The sequence below is a fragment of the Sebastes fasciatus genome, chromosome 12 (assembly GCF_043250625.1).
Source record: "Sebastes fasciatus isolate fSebFas1 chromosome 12, fSebFas1.pri, whole genome shotgun sequence".
NCBI lineage: Eukaryota > Metazoa > Chordata > Actinopteri > Perciformes > Sebastidae > Sebastes > Sebastes fasciatus.
The window spans coordinates 15,464,187-15,481,554 of record NC_133806.1 but is presented as its reverse complement, the minus strand read 5'-3'; the positions used below and the strand labels follow the sequence as shown (position 1 = coordinate 15,481,554).

General features: G+C 39.5%; 2 protein-coding genes across 7 annotated transcripts; both read right to left on the bottom strand.

Moving 5' to 3' along the window:
* Positions 1–337: 337 nt before the first annotated feature.
* leng1 (leukocyte receptor cluster (LRC) member 1) lies at positions 338–6,604 on the bottom strand. Of its 2 annotated transcripts, none has more exons than XM_074653482.1 (5): positions 6,474–6,604; positions 5,995–6,165; positions 4,255–4,443; positions 2,227–2,534; positions 338–1,274 (listed from the first exon to the last, which is right to left on the bottom strand). In XM_074653482.1, exons 2-5 carry the CDS (start codon positions 6,124–6,126, stop codon positions 1,055–1,057), a joined length of 849 nt encoding a protein of 282 aa, XP_074509583.1. In that variant the 5' UTR covers positions 6,127–6,165; positions 6,474–6,604; the 3' UTR covers positions 338–1,054. The 2 variants fall into 2 exon arrangements, with proteins under 2 accessions (XP_074509583.1, XP_074509584.1); XM_074653483.1 differs by lacking the exon at positions 6,474–6,604 and adding an exon at positions 6,299–6,436.
* On the bottom strand, positions 6,574–17,276 carry tmc4 (transmembrane channel-like 4). Of its 5 annotated transcripts, none has more exons than XR_012596154.1 (17): positions 16,710–17,276; positions 16,345–16,531; positions 14,819–14,967; positions 14,535–14,684; positions 13,723–13,808; positions 13,120–13,265; positions 12,828–12,975; positions 12,569–12,727; positions 12,317–12,474; positions 10,851–10,977; positions 9,464–9,561; positions 9,154–9,337; positions 8,926–9,056; positions 8,525–8,680; positions 8,278–8,356; positions 7,015–8,140; positions 6,574–6,958 (listed from the first exon to the last, which is right to left on the bottom strand). XR_012596154.1 is itself a non-coding variant. In XM_074653479.1 (16 exons), the coding sequence occupies exons 1-16, from the start codon at positions 16,762–16,764 to the stop codon at positions 8,051–8,053; spliced, it is 2,103 nt and encodes a 700-aa protein (XP_074509580.1). In that variant the 5' UTR covers positions 16,765–17,276; the 3' UTR covers positions 6,574–8,050. The 5 variants fall into 5 exon arrangements, 1 of the variants encoding a protein (XP_074509580.1); XR_012596153.1 differs by having other exon boundaries at positions 7,043–8,140; XR_012596151.1 differs by having other exon boundaries at positions 6,574–7,032; positions 7,099–8,140.
* Positions 17,277–17,368: the final 92 nt, after the last annotated feature.

Below are 17,368 nucleotides of genomic sequence, written 5' to 3'. Positions count from 1 at the left end.
CGCCGGTTTGTGAAATCTTTAGATGCCATTAGGAGCACCGGAGGACAGAGACACATGATTTTTTCAGATTACCTGTCTCATGCACTACTGTCAGGATATAGTGACCGTTTTATAAAAAATACTTTTTTAAATTATATTTGCTCCAATTCTACCTACTGCAGCTTTAATTGAGACTGCGACTATAAAAAGTGCAAGCCGTCTTCAGTTTATAAACAAAAAAAAAAACACTATTAATAAACACTGTTATTGAAATGTATTCCAAGTGATATTGTGTGAATGCTCATAACTGCACTATATTAAAAACATTCATTTTCGGCAAAAAAAGAAAATCAAGCTGTTGTGTACATGTTTAGTCAGTTATCTGTTTATTAGGTGCACCTTTTTTTATTTCTTCAAATGTTTTTGTTGTATCCGACCGACATTCCAAAATAAAAATAAATTCAGCTTAAAGAAATACATGACAAAGAAAAGCTGGAAACAGAGAATGGTTGGCAATTCAGCTTGAACAATAAGTGAAATTATACATTTACTGTCGATCAACTAATTGATTAATCGACTAACCTAACTGTTTCAGCTCTTCTCTCCAGTTTAATTTCTTTACTGAAAGACGTGTTCATTCAGTGTGTGTTGATTTTTTATCACCTTAAAATCTCTTTGCATTTCAGCAATAGTATAAACAATGTTTTGTTGTTGTTGTTCACTGCATGTTTTCTTTGCTGAGAGCTTCAAGCCCCCCGTGATGGCAACCATCTGCCCTGCTGACGTGATCATGAGCAAAACACTGCAGGGGAATAAAGGTAACTGTATCTGAACCGGACCTCTGACTTTCTGGGTGAACAAAAATAAATTAAAAGTTGGTCTACAAGCTACCTCTTCAACTTACTGACAATAACATGACCAGGTTACCAGTATGTTCTTAATGTGGCTCTAAACCTACTCTGCACACTTCCCATGTTACCTTCTTTCCTCTGGACATTTGCTTCACTTGGAAACACACTGGTCTCGATATTATATATACACAGGTCACACTCCTCAAACGACCCATAAAGATAGTTCATGATTTTAATATTTCCTCCCTCCAGCTGTCTCGATCCCGTCTTTGGCGCTTTCGAGCAAGTTCTGGGAAGTATGCGCTGTTGTACGGCATCTCCCTCTCATTCGTCTCCTTCCCTGGCTCCTTCCTTTTGCCGTTCCTCTGGTCGAGCAGCGCCTGAGTTCTCCTCCTTTCTTCAGCCTCCCTCTGTAAGCGCTCAGCACGTAACCTTTCTATGGAGCTAGAGAAGAAAGGCAGATTATATTATCTTTCTCCATAAGGACATTTACAACATTATCACATTTTATTCATATGACATTCACACTCAATGCCTTAATCATCAGGAAACCAAGAACTGTCTTCCTGGACAGAGCCAGGCTAGCTGTTTCCCCTTGTTTCTAGTCTTTATGCGAAGCTTACTAGCTTCAGCTACACATTTGGCGTACACATGAGAGTGGTATCAATCTTCTCATCTAACTTTCAACAAGAAAGCGAATGAGTATATTTCCCAAAATGTTGAACTATCCCTTTAAAACCCAGGACTAAACAGGAAAAACAGAAAAACCATGCACATCATGTCTAAATATTGACCCGGTTCGACTGTTATCAGGCCATTAAATAGGCGTTATCAGTCGCTATAAGCACCATAGATGTGGGTCAATAGGGGCCTACTACGCCTACTACCTTGTAAAAGTGAAAGTGAAACTTAAAAGAAACACGTTCTAACATTGTGCATTGTTGTAAAAAATGAAAATGAATGACATTTTGAACACAAACAAAAAGGCTTCTTTAGGTTTAGGCAACAAAATTACAACTTCTTTAGATTAAGGCAAAAAACAAACAGTTAAGTTTAGGGAAAAACATCATGTTTTGGGTTGTAACAACCACACATTGTTGGTTTCGCACGATATGCAAACTCTAGTCTCCTTGGTGAAAACCGTCTTCTTTTATACCTTTTTAGGTGATCTACCATGTAAATAGAGGATAAAAGCTACTAGTGGGTGTAGTAGGCTATTGACTCACATCTATGGGGCTTATAGCGACCGATAACGCCTATTTAATAGCCTGACAACAGTATTCAGATTTACTGGGCTGAAATTAATCCACTAAATTATCTCATATCAGATGCTTCAATATTTACTATTAGTTATTATTATAATGTTATAAGTAACAAGAGAAATTGACTTTCTTACCTCTCTCCACTGCTCCTCCTTTCCCCTTTGTCTCTTCTTTCCTTTTTCTTACTGTTGTGGTATTTCTTCTCCTTTACAGCCAGAGCTTTCTTCATATCTTTCAACGGGTCTAAAAGATCTTTCAATTTGCGATCTCTCTTCTCTTTCTCCTCTTCACTCATTCCCTTCCTCTTGTCCTTTTCTTTCTTCTCTTCTTTTTCTTTTCTTTCTTCTTTTTCTTTGCCAGTTTTCAGGTACCACGGAGTGACTTCTGACCCTGGTTGGGGTCCCAGAGACACCAGCAAGCCGATGGCTCGTTCCTGCTTCTCCTGGAAAAAAACAAGGAAAACCAACAGTAATTAAAATGAGTTGTGAGATTACAGCAGTGCCAAAAGATGACAAATGTAGAGAAGGAAAAAAAAAACTGTAGAATGATTCACTTTTCATTTGGCTAATCTCTTGTCTGAGATTTGAATAGAAAACTGAATCACATCCTTGTGTTTTAATAGAAATAGCAGTTTGTGTCTCATGTGGTTTTATTTATCTAACTCTCTGTCTGCATTAGTTTTCCCCACTCTCACGCTCCATCTGTTTACACTGCTTGTATGCATAATGTGGCTGGGCTGCATCCAGAATATATATTGCTTTTTGACCACAACAAGAGACTGACCGCCTCCACTGATTTTAAATATCTGATTCAATATGCCACCAGTAGTGTGTAACTGCTGCCCAAACAACTCAATCAATAAATGAGCCACAACAGGCGCACTGTTTATTACCTCCGCCAAGGCCGAAGGCCTAGTGAGGAGGTTATGTTTTCACCAGCGTTGGTTTGTTGGTTTGTTGTTTTGGAGGATAACTCCAAAAGTCTGAGATGGATTTGAATGAAATTGTTTGGAAGGGTGGGGTGTGGCACAATGAACAATCCATTAGACTTTGGTGGCAATCCGGTTCATGCTCACGCTTCGGGATTTTTTTTTAATAACTTCGCTCAGCCTGTGCATTAACACCACAGGCTTTAAGACAAGCGCAGTGTAACTGATGACACTTCATGAAGCATCACGCAGCTCTCTCCTTCTGCCAGCTTTCCTCATCAAACACGGTGACATTACAGTTTACTTCAACCAAGGCACACTACGTGTGCGACGTACACGAAACCTGCCTTGGCATAGTTCTGCACTCTCTGAGTGCACTTCTAGTTCAAATTGTAGTGATCACTAGGGCTGCGCGATTTTGAAAAAATAATCTAGTCTAATTATTAGTCAAATTGCGATTATTTTAACTGATAAGGGAATGGTCATTTTTAAATCATTATTATTCAAACAATTATGGCGTGATTTTTGCAGGGATCTGCTAACAAAGATGTTTTCTTAAGTCTGTACAATATGATGTGTAGGCCAGGACATCTCTGCAGCACGACAATATTTAATTCAAATGGTATTTTGACACATATTTCTTCAACAAATATTGCGCCTCCTGAGACTAGAATATTGCAGTAGGCCATATTGCAATTTCGATAAAATTTTGATTAATTGTGCAGCCCTAGTGATCACAACTGCAATCCCCATGGTACAATTATACCAATTTTACAGGCAAACCTAACACAAGATCAATTTGAGTTTGACCGCTCACACCAGACGGTTGTTTGCTCATGTTAGACCTTTGTGTGAAAAGGTAGTTCTACGCTAAACAGGCCTTTTCATGTCTCATTATCGTTCATAGTGATCGCTACAATACTGATGCAAGTTGAGCTTCAAGGTTAATTCTTGACCTTGAAAACAGCAGTTTGACAAAGAATTGTAATTACAGGGTCACACGCTTTTTTTTCTGGAGCTTTCAGCCACATCTCGTGGACCCATCTTGTTGCCGTGGCTGAAAGCTCTGGAAAACCCCAACCCAAGTAAGTGGATCTTGTAATAACATATGGTCCAAATTGAATGTAACTTTTCATGGTTTATTTATTTACGTCACCTTATTAATACGTAAACTACAACTATATTATTCTATTTAAGCATCTTTGTGATTGAGACGTGTGAGAGTGACCGTCACCTTTTCTTCTTGCTTTTCTTTGAGATACTCCTCATTCCCCTTCTTCTCTGACGACTCCTCCAGGGGAAAAAGATTAAGATGCTCCAGAATTCCACTTCCTCCACTTCGTTCATCATCATCTTCATCCCTCTTTTCTCCTGATGAAGGGAGAGAAGCTCGAGATTTCCTTCTCAGAAACTCCGTACGAGCCTGTGGAGAGGAAGAGTCGTTATTCCAAACTACATGAAGAACAATAAATGCTTCTTTATGATGCATGATGTGGAATATAGGTATTCCACACAGGCTAGGGTAAGTCTCCTTCTGCTTCAGTCTTGTTATTGATTTACTGTAACTAAAGCTTCAACCACGAAGCCTTTCAGCCTTATCGTTTGTTGTATTTTACAAAGAAACTATACAAATACTGCAGCATAAAAGTGAGTTTGTATAGTAATATTAGGATGATACCATTGGAAATAAAGAGATGACATGAAGACTAAATTCACTACAAGCTTCGTACAGATTTCTAAAGGCACATTTTATAGTCCTTTAAGGATTACTTTATAAATATTAGCAATAGTAGCATAGAAGAACATAAAACAAATATTACAGTAAGGACATGTTTTTATTGAACACTATAATTATTCTAAATGTGCACAGTCAGGTCCAACAGTCTGAGTCTACAACCAATACTATCTCTTTATCCAGCTGAACTGCTAAATGCAATTTCGCATGTGCCTCAAAAAAATAAAACTCACACAAATTAAAATAGAAATGTTAGTATGAAGTACAAATACATCAAGGGAAAAAACTAAAAACTAAATAGTGTGTTCAGGTGTTTTTCTGTTTTGACGATGGCTGTGTACAGCATCATCTAATACGCCGCTCCAAAATCTCTTGTCTTAATCTCACAACCTTCCGTGAGGCTGTCTCATGTTGTTGTCAGATATTTCACCTTGATGAAGGCAGAAAATGTTTGGGGAATAAAGTATGTAATGTTGGGAGAAGAGTTGTGCGCTGCAGCGCCTTTCTGTGTGTGCTTTATCAAAGTTAGAAACGCCAAACACTCAGCTCACATATTAACACATGGCTGCTAACACTGAGTGTGAATTAAGAGCTGAAATGGTCAAGAAATAAAGGGGTTGAGCAGCAACTATTAATAGTTGACTAATTGTTGCTGCTGTTTTCAACTTCTTTAATGAGGATTTGCTGCTTTTCTTTGCTAAATATGATATTAAGTTGAATATATTCGAGTTTATGACTGTTGGTCAGACAAAACAAGCTCTTTGAAGATGTCACCTTGAGCTCTGAAATAAATGGAATTATTTATATTTTGTATAATAAATGACTAAAATAATCTCGAAATGAATCAATAATGAATAATTAGTTTTAGCCTTAATGATATACTTGACGTTTATAAGATAAGATAAGATATTCCTTTATTAGTCCCGCAGTGGGGAAATTTGCAGTGTACAGCAGCAAAGGGGATATTGCAAAAAAACAAGATGCATCAACTAACACAGTAAAAAAAGGATACTATAAGGGAAATAGCAAAACCTACAAATCATTTTGACTTACAATGTCGTTTAAATAAGTTCATTTGAGTTAACTGTGTGTTTGATGATAAAGACCCAAAGGTGTTGGAGGTGGACTCAGACTTTTGGACAACTCAGTCATTATGACCCACTGTAGGTCTGCATAGTAAATAACTACTCATCATCAGTAGCAGCATCATCACCATCGTCATGACAACACCGGGTTCACCTCTTGCTCTGCACGCTCCACGCGACGCTTGGCCTCGCGCTCCTCCTCTGCTGCCTGGGCCTCGTCCTTCCGCACGCGAGCGACGTTGTCCTTGTTGCGGACGTGCCAGCTCTTCTTCGGGAGGATGTTCATGGTTGCCTTGGCGACTGCTGCTACTGTACGTTAGCTAGACTGAAGTGTGAATAAAACACGGTCAAACACTCAATGTGTTCATAAAACCGTCACGTTTGTAGCAAGAAGAAGTGTGGAAATGAGTAGGGCTGAAAATAAGTCAAATATGAAGTCAGAAAAAGGAGAAATGCACCGTTTTGGTGTTCAGCTGGCTTCCCTGTTAGCAGGTAAGCTAACGTTAGCCACTGTTTGCTACTCTCCAACTATACTTTAATGTTAACGACACAGCTGCGAGGAGAGACACTTAACTCACAATAAACTCATCGTTTCATCAGTTCAACATTAACAAACAGAACAAAACCACTGACTTGCTGGGAGAACAGCTGCTCTCCTGCTGATGGCTGCAGCACACAGGAACTAGTAGACACAAACAGGAAGTAAACATCACACATGTCTGCAGCACCACCGTGTGGACACCAGAGGGGGCTATAGCTCCTCTAGGTTTATTATGTAAAAGGCATACAGTATATCTCTATTTGCATGGACAAACAAGTGGTGAAACTTTGTATTTATAACACTATTTGCATCATTTATTTATTTATTTATTTAACATTTTCCTAGAAAACTGATCTCTGTCTGATCTGTCAAGAACCAAAACATCTTTCATTCAATATTGTCTGCTAAACCCCAGCCAGCATTAACTGACACTGACACCTGGGTCAGTCCTTCTTGCTGGTAGCCATCAGGCTCCACAACCAAGGCTGACCACCACATGAAAACTATGAGGACTTTAAACTTAAAACATGCACTATCTGGACTATCTGGACTATCTGGATTATCTGGATTATCTGAACTATCTGGATTATCTGAACTATCTGCACTATCTGTACTATCTGCATCTATCTGCACTATCTGTACTATCTGCATCTATCTGCACTATCTGTACTATCTGCATCTATCTGCACTATCTGTACTATCTGCATCTATCTGCACTATCTGTACTATCTGCATCTATCTGCACTATCTGGACTATCTGCATCTATCTGCACTATCTGGACTATCTGCATCTATCTGCACTATCTGGACTATCTGCATCTATCTGGGCTATCTGCACTATCTGGACTATCTGCATCTATCTGGACTATCTGTACTATCTGGACTATCTGGACTATCTGCATCTATCTGGACTATCTGCACTATCTGGGCTATCTGGATCTATCTGGACTATCTGCATCTATCTGGACTATCTGCATCTATCTGGACTATCTGCATCTATCTGCACTACCTGCAATCACCTCTCCTAACCACTGGTGCACTTTAAACTTTAAACTTACTTTACACTATACATCCCATATATCATTTTATAGACTGTACATATTACATATATTTATTGTACACTACATTTAAAAAATTGTCCCAAGTTTACACAAGAAAATATATACAAACAACAGTATACCATTGGGGTATCTGAAGGCTTCAGAAAGTTGCCTTTTAAGCAATCTGAACAACTTTAAATGAAACTGAACTTAAAGACATACATACAAACATTGCTCATAGCTGATTAAACCTTGCCATTGAAAAAAGCTATGAAAATAGGGTAAAAGAAATACATGAAATTGAGACTTAAATTAAGGTGTTCTCAGATATATGCTATGTCCATTCACTATGTTCATTCACTATGTTCATTCACTATGTTCATTCACTATGTATATTCTGTATTTCTATTTATTGTTTTATAATCTTTTTGTACACCTGTACCTCTGTATCTGCGCTTTGCTGCTTTGACACCTGAATTTCCCCCGGGGATTAATAAAGGTTCATCTTATCTTATCTTATCTTATCTTATCTTTATACATATAGGGTGCATGCAGTCCTTTCAGATGCCTCATCATGTTGTCTCATGCTTAGAAGGTTGTAAAACCTAAACATGGTCCCTATGGTATGTTCAGTCATGTGCTCCTGCTGTATGCTTTAGTATCTGATGTCGACTCAGCTCCTCAATCTGCTTCACCAAGAACTGCTTGTCACGGCCCTCCTGTAAACCAAACACCCACCATTGCATTAGTAAACTAAATACCTATGAGCATTAGGAAATCAAATATATATATACTGCCAAAATTCAATACCATGTAAGTCTTTGCCTTACAGTTCAGGTAAATGCCAACAACTTACCAGTTTAAGCTGAGCTCTTAGCAGGGCAACACTTTTCCCATAGACAGAGGCTAAGGCTACGAAATAGCACATCACCACACTGCCAGGGAGAAAGGAGCCATGATTATACATCATAAAATAAACAGCGAAGGGTGATACATGTATAATATGCAGGAAAAAATATAGGCTATATATTATATATTTGGGTTTAAGTACAGTACTGTATATGCCAGAATAATAATCCTACAGAAAGCATAAATTCACTCACCAAGATAACACAAACAGAGGGATGGAGAACGCCTGAGAACCGATGAAGAAGAGAAACTCCTGTGTAACTTCAGAGAGGCCGTAGAAAGATGTTGGAACAATCGACCACATGCTGGGGAAGAAACGGAAAGGACCGCAACCCATAGAAGGATGGATCCTGGATGGAAAGAGGGAAACACTTGTTCTTTGACAATGTAATATAACATTGAAAACATTATTATCCTATGTTAAACCAAATAAACCAGTCCTCTTGGAATTGTGTACTTTCCGACCAGCAGAGTAAAAACCTCAATGTCCACTTTTACTGCTATTTTACAATAATTATTTGTCACTGCTGCCGCTAAACTAAAAAGCACTTCTGTTATGATTGTAACAGGGGAGAAGGCAGCAATCAGCACTCACACAGCAAGACTGTAAACCATGACAACTGTGGCTAGACCCCAGCCAAACAGGAGCACCACCAGGAAAAAGAAGGTGGAGGTGGTGGAGCGAAATGTCTTCAGTGCTGGCCGACAATTATAGAAGAGTGTGATCTGAGGAGGAAAGTCAATGGAGACAAAACCAAAGCAGAGTGTTGGTGGATAACTTTCTTTGTGTGAAACGTTGGCCGTATTAAAACAACATCTTCACCTTCTTGAAGTAGAAGAGGAGGACAAACTTGATGGTGTTAATGAGCGGCAGCAGAGGGCAAAACAGAGCTCCTGTCCAAACCACGGTCTGACCGTAAACCAGTCCGAGCACGTTGGCGGAAACCACAAACTCCTGTCGACCCACCCACTGAGCCAGCTTACTGGACCAGTTGTCCACCACCATCCTGACACACACACAGTACAATCACACGGCTGAATGTCTCACTGTCAACAGTTTTGTTTACCAATATGAATGTACTGTATTCATTTGCATAACTTCCATCTTATTTAAAATAGACATTGGTATGTACCTGCGTGGAAACTCCACCAGGATGAGCACAGCAATGTTGATGAGGAGGTCAAACAGCGTCAGCTTGTACATCTCCTGTCCTACACGTGTTTCCCAGCACTACATGATGACAAAAACATGAAAAGATGAACCTGTCTTACAATATTTAAAGGAACAGTGTGTAACATTTTGGGGATCTATTTGCAGAAATGGAATATAATATTCATAACTATGTTTTCATTAGTGTATAATCACCTGAAAGTAAGAATCAGTGTTTTCGTTATCTTAATATGAGCCCTTCATATCTACATAGGGAGCGGGTCCTCTTCACAGAATCCGCCATGTTGCTCCGCCATGTTTCTACAGTAGTCCAGAACGGACAAACCAAACACTAGCTCTAGAGAGCCTTTCACGTTTTTTTTACTTTACTTGAAGACCACAGTAGTTCTCCGACACGCTTGTGAAACTGCGGTAACGTGAGCCGCAGAGTGCAAAACCGTAGTACCGCCAGCCGCCGTCTGATTTCTGTTGCTCCTAAAGTAATGTTATTATGGTAAGGATGGCCTCTGAGTGAGGTGAACGGCGTTACTACAGTTTTGCACCGGCGGCTCACATTACCGCAGTCTTGGAAAGGGAGGCGTGAGTGGAGCGGTACTCAGATGGTTGCAATCCGCAACCACACCACTAGATGCCTCCAAATCCTGCACACTGTACTTTTAAATGTGGAAAATATTAAAAAAAATTAACCTTATTTTGTATTCTTTGGTGTTTCCCCCGTTCATAAATTAGGACTATGTTGCTCAACATAGGTATGCACATTATTTCCTGATTATAGCATTGTACACAAAGGCTGTAGTTATACTCCATGTCATAAATTACACACATTTATATATGCATTTTTACATGAGTGTCGGCAAAAGAGACTTCCATCAATACCACCATCATGATTTAGTGAAAAACGATCAAACCGTGGATGCTTTATCCTGTCAGTTATGACTTTGTTAGATAGTAATCATTTCATAATGGCTCTTTATTGTGACTCATTTGTGTTTGGCAAAACAAAACTACTGTCAATCTGTTTGTTTCTCTTTCTCATTCTTAGTGTTAGTCCTCAGTTGATCCAGCTAATGTAGAGTTTCCTCTGTCTCTGCAATTATGTAAAAGCAAACAGCAAACAGAATTCTTTGCTCATGGAAACACAGCCATAACAGGGACGTGAGATGAGGAAAAAACAAATATTTGGCCTTTTCTCCTAAGTGCAGAATTGTATTTGTTATCTCAATCCCTCTCTATGTTTTTCTTAAATTGTTGTCTAACAGCTTGGAAACTCCTTCAATGCTGCTTGTGAAGAAGAAGCATCTTTAACATTATTTCATATGCACAATAACTCACTCAAGAAGTATAATTACCGGGTAGACTTTATAGTTGTATTGGCACGTTGCACAACCTCCAGTATTTGTGTCCCCCTCGCAGGTGATCTGACGCCACAGGGTGAAGAGGAGAACACCCAGACTCACCAGACGAAGAAACACTGCCCTAAACATGGAAGAGAGCAGACAAATCATTATCAAACCAACTGTGATACTAAGTTTCGTAGTTAAGAGGTCAAATGACAGATTATTTAATTTAAAATGATGTTAGAGTGAAATATTCTATTTTTTACTGCACTAAATTATTATTATTATTATTATTATTATTATTATTATTATTATTATTATTAAGATTATTAAGATTATTACTTATTATTATTATTTATTTTCAAAGGTAAATTTATAAAATACAATACAAAACATGTGGCCCCTTCACACAGCCTTCAGATGTCTAGGTGAGTTGTTAGCAGTTCCACCAAAAGGATGATTTCCCCACTAAACCTCTCAGATGGTTTCATGTGGATACGTGTTTGAGGCCCAGAGAGGTAAAATAATAAATAAATAAATACATTTGTGTTGCAGAACTTTGTTTTTGATTCTTTCCTCTCCCATTAATCATCTCACGACACCTCAGATTTATCTAGAGGGGGCCCGACCCCAAGGTGTCTGGACTAAACTAGCTCCAAAACATTCACTGCTGCTGTTATAGACTTTAATTCTTGCGGTCTATAATGCTTTAATACTTACAATTTTTTTTTTAATATGTACTTATCATCTGTCACTGTCAATATAAATCCTACACGCTGTATATACAGTATATAAATATGTATACATGTACATAATCATCCAGTCCATGTACTGTATATTCATTCAGTAAAGAACACTTGACTTGTACATAGACGTTTTTTGGCAAATAAAACTGATTCTACCTGTTTATAAAGCAGTTAAAATCACCTCAACCAGCTACAACAGTAAAATGTTACTTTTGATACTTTAACTGCCTTTTGTTGTTAATACTTCTGTACTTTTACTTATATACACTTTTGAATTATGGACTTTTCTTGCCATGGAGGACTTGTACATTGTTGTATTGGCACTCTTGCTTTTTTTTTTTTTTTTAAAGATTATTTTTGGGGCTTTTTCAATGCCTTTTATTGATAGTGAGTGAGAGATAGTAGTGAAAGGGGGAGAGAGACATGCATCCAAGGGCCACAGGTCAGATTCAAACCCTGGGCCGCTGTGGCATGGACTCAGCATTTGGTACATGGGACACCTGCTCTACCAGGTGAGCTATAGCGGTGCCCCAGTACTTTTGCTTAAGTAAAGGTTTTGTGTATTTCTTCCACCACTGAGATCGGATGACACACATTTCCTTTTTGTAGCAGGTTTTGTAAAATCTCAAAATTGTTAGGGTTTTTTCTCAGTGTTTTTTTTTTACAAACAAAAATTAACTAAATGCAAATGCTCTGGCATAATCACTGTCTCACAGAAACACCGGCACAAACCTTAACAGTGCCACTATGACAGTAGTGCTGGGGGCGTATCGCTCTATCAGGGCAATCTGGTCACACAGCAGCGGTACCAGGAAGTTTCCGGTGGTGATGACGATGGAAGGTAGATACTCAAAAAACAAACCCAGGATCCCTTCCTGTCCACTCTTTCCCTGTTTGTCAGAGATGGGAACCAAAAGGTCACCAACGACTTTCAGACCCAAGGAGACCACATGACCATCATCACACACCTTTTCCATCATTTACCTGGCTGAATTCGGTGGCCACGAAGATGCCGTAGAAAGCTGCTATAATGAGCCCAAATGAAAATAAACCCATAAAAACACGAAGAGAGTATAAAACAATTTTTTGACCCAAAGTCAGAGCGGCTGCCCTTTTCCTTATGCTCTCCTCCTCGAGATCCACCTGACAGAGAGAGAGAAAAGAGGCGAGGGGTCATCTGAAAGCATGATTATGTAAAACTGTGTTTCCTCCATCCTGCTAAGTGGGACAGATCCCCTCTGACCTGTAGCTGGTAGTGGATGTTCTTCTGCTTCAGTTTGGTGGCTCGGTCTCCCAGGCAACCGTAGTCCCAGCTGGTGAACACTATCATGCTGTAGTTGCCCCCGGCGCTGCCTCCCGTTGCCACGGCAACTCGAGCTGCAGTCCCCATGCTGCAGTCAGGGAAGAGGATACAGATGCAGGTCAAGGTGACTGAACTCTCGACTCCCGCTTTTAAATGTCATTCTGTACATACAAACACACACACAGGCTGCATCTTGATTATTAATATTAAACCAGTTTGTTCTGGGACTGACCGTGCTATGATACAGATGAGACAGAAGATGAAGTAGAAGACGGCGGTGAAGAGGTAGGCCAGGGGGATGTTATAGGAGAAGTTATTGTCCTCCACCATTGTGTTGTTGTAGTAGCCATAAAACAGGTATGAATACTCCATGAAACCCTGAACAAAGAGGAGAGGACGGTCAATAAGCATGTCTGATGTTCTAAATGTTCATGGGATGTGGTTTAAATTCACCCTTCATCAGCAGAGAATATAGTAGGAGCATGTGGAAGCTGCTACTATTGTGGACACTGAGGTCATGGCCACTGTATTTTGCATCCTGTTACTACTCTATGTGTAACCTTTAGTTTTGCTGAAATAAAAGAAATCCCTAACCAATAAATGGCTGAAAAAAAGACATCAACTAGTGTTGATGAATGGATTGACTTAGTATACAATATTTAAATAATGGAGAGAATGGCTTCTTTTTGAGAAACCAGAAGGATGCATTTATTGAGAAAAGCTGAAAGTGTAAAGAATCACAATGTCCAATAATAAAAAATACTAATATCTGTTTTGCTATACGTTCTGCACGTCTCATAGCTTTGAAGGTCATTGCGATGCTGCAGTTTCTCACCGTTCCCGAAAGTAAGTCAAGGAAGTAATTATAGAACTCCACCAAGCCTTGAGGATTAGGGTCGTACTCCATGCATTCCTCTGGACCTGGAAAACACACATAGCTTTATGATATCTGCATGCAATCTCAGAGATTATAGTATTTCTATAGATTTCTCTGAACCCCTCTGAGTGTATAGGTCATGTAGTTGTCCAAATGTTTTAAGAGTAACAGAAAGAGAGAAAGAGAAGGAGAGTGAAAGCTGCAGTGGTGATTAAAGGCAGGCCTGTGGCTCACTTGATAGCAGAGGGTCTTAATCCTACACTGTCATCTAGATAAAACTAGTTTCCTCACAGCTTTCAAAGAATCAAAGGGTTTTATCTAATAAAATGAGAAATTGTAATGCATACTTTAAGTCAACTTTAAGGTTCGGAGCCGTGCATGACAAAATGTTTCAACATTATGTCTTCTATATTTTACACAAACTTACAGATGAACCTCAGGTAATTACATTTTTACTCAGATATCGTTTATATCTTCTGCTCATGCACCGGTGACTTCACTTTATTTCGGAGGGGAATACCACGGCTGGTGCTGTATGGTCTCTACATTTACACTATGATCGCCTCTGAGCCTCTGTTGCCTGGCAACTGTTGCATCAGACTGTGGGATGGCTACCCGTTTATATTAGAAAGAATTGTGCTAAAACATCAGAACGCAGGAAATAAGAGGAAATGAAGAACCATGACAACACAGTGTATGACTGCCATGTGTTATCCTCAAGTTAAAGCAAAATGAAATGTTGCGAGCTAACAAACCGAACAAGTCATTACCAGTGCTGTTAACAACGCTGGGCTCGACAGATCTGAAGACGATGCTGGGGATGAGGACAAATCCAGCAATCAGCAAAAAGGAAACAAAATTGAGAACCACCAAGAATCGCAGGAACAGGAAGTAAGACTGGACGCCACCTCCGAAGTTCCCTGTGGGGGCAAAGGGCCATGATTTCATTCAAAATGCAAACCACGTGTAAAATTAACACTTTTCTTTGAGCATATTATGCATGGAGTATACAGTATGTGTAATCTGCAGTCCTGACTAGCGGTAAAAGGTTTACCTCCAATCTTTTGCAACGTCTTGCTCCACAGGATTAAAAAGTAGAGAGATCCTCTGGCGTTGTCTTTGAGTTTACGCAGAGATTTGGTCTTTTTCCGTTTCCAGGACTCCCTGCTGGAAACCACAGGCACCTGCATTTGCTGCACCTGCCTGTAACGGACAAGTTACACTTAAAGGACTCTGGAGTAAATAGTGTGTGATATATAATTATTGGTAACACTTTAATTTATGGGTCTGTAATTTCCAAATAATTTCCAAGACATTTCCTTAAAAGAAACATGTAATTTGGTTCTAATTATAGGGAAACTATAGAGACAGTGCTCAGTTGGTACATTTCTGATTAATTAATTAATTCCAATTAATTGCAGTGTGTGACAGTTCTGTCACATCAGTATTATCTGTATTAAAGGAACAGTGTGTAACGTTTAAGGGATCTATTAGCAGAAATGGAATGTAATATTCATAATTATGTTTTCATTAGTGTATAATCACCTGAAACTAAGAATCATTGTGTTTTAATTAGCTTAGAATGAGTCCTTCATATCCACATAGGGAGCAGGTCCTCTTCACAGAGTCCACCATGTTGCTCCACAATGTTTCTACAGTAGCCCAGAACGGACAAACCAAACACTGGCTCTATAGAAAGCCTTTCGCGTTTGTACGTTACCTGAAGGCCGCCTTAGTTCTCCGACACGCTTGTGAAACTACAGTAACGTGAGCGTCAGAGTGCAAAACCGTGGTACCGCCAAAAAGAAGTGTTATTATGGTAAGGATGGCCACTGAGTGAAGCGAACGGCGTTACCACGGTTTTGTACTCGGCTGCTCACGCTACCGCAGTCTTGGAAAGGGAGGAGCGAGCGGAGGGGGACAAAACACCAGTAGATGTTGCCAAATCCAACACACTGTACCGTTAAGCTGTGTACCATTTAAAATATCCTCCACTAAAAATGTGTGTTGCTTATTAATAATAATAATAATATATTAGATTTATATAGCGCTTTATAGTTTTCTCAAAGACGCTTATTGTTACTTCACTCGCTATTCTGTCTTTCAGCGGTTGTTGCGGACTGAGTTTTCAAGCTAGAATGAAGATACTGGTATCATGTGAAACTACAAAAACCCTAAAGAATCCATTGGTACCAACCGTGTCATGCTGTCGGGAAGAAAGCTAAATACGCTACGAAGATAAGCTACATTTTGGCGAGGAAAAACTGGCATGGCCATTTTCAAAGGGGTCCCTTGACCTCTGACCTCAAGATATGTGAATGTAAATGGGTTCTAGTGGTACCCACGAGTCTCCCCTTTACAGACATGCCCACTTTATGATAATCACATGCAGTTTGGGGCAAAAAACATGCAGTTTTTTTAATGCAGTATAAATGCGCCTATACTAAAATGTTGTATTTTAATATTTCTGCATACTGGGGTCCCTAAACAGTCTTGGAATTGCATTAATTGGGTATCACTGTAAAGCTGAGGCTCTTGTGGATCCAATGAGCACCAAACTTTCAGCAGTAGGTTTCCTACCTCACAGCTCTCTTTAGTGACATGGGCAGAGGACTGCTCCTGAGGTCCCGAGGCGGTCCGCCGCTGCCCTCCTCATCCTCCTCTGCGGGGGTCGAGCTCCAGTCGAATTGAGGATGATTCTGATTGGACACTTGAGATGGAACCCGTCGTAACCTTAGCGACTGCTGGTCACTGGGGTAACCGTTCTCTGTGAGAGAAGGACAGAAACACAGCAAAGAAAATGATCAGAGCAACATGTGTCAAGACAATTAAGATGATTCCACATCACATTATTTAGATATTCAGTCCATTCAGATATTGATTGTTTAGTGTTTAAAATAAACAAACATGTAAGTAAATGTGATCAGACGTAAGAAAAGACACACCTTCAGCATAGTCATGCACCTCTGTTGAGCCTCGTCTCTGTGGTTCACTGGCCATTTCTCTGAAGCAGTTTAACACAACCAGCTTTAAGGACTTTACTCTGTAAAAACATCTAATACAAATCCAGAATAAAACAAATGGTGAACCAGCTGGTCATGAGGAAACGCTGCCAATCCAGGAACTCTTTCCCTGTTGTTGTCTTCTCTCACGGACTTTACTCCCTTTGTTAATGACCACACAGGTACTTCCTTGTATGATTTAACCCATTACTTCCAAATACATAGTTACCATTCATTTACAGTTTGCACGGTCCAATAACCAGCAGGAAGAAAAGAAGCATACAGCATTAAAAACGGGAAAGTCATTTGTGTTATTGAGGAGTTCAAATTCTTTAAGTGTACTTCAGGAATTATTTTGGTGAATTTCAATTGTAGGTAGTGATGGGAGCAAATTAAATACATCCAATAAATGTGTACAAGTTAATATTATAAATTTACCGGCCACAAAATGTTTGTTTTATCAAGAGGCTGCCGTTCCTCTTAGCTCAAAGAAAGCACTGAAACACTGTTGTGAGGTAACTAAGCAGGCGTGTCACTGATGCCAGAGAGTTAATGATTTCCCAGTCTCACAACTGAAAGAATGTGATGTATTTAAAAGCCTT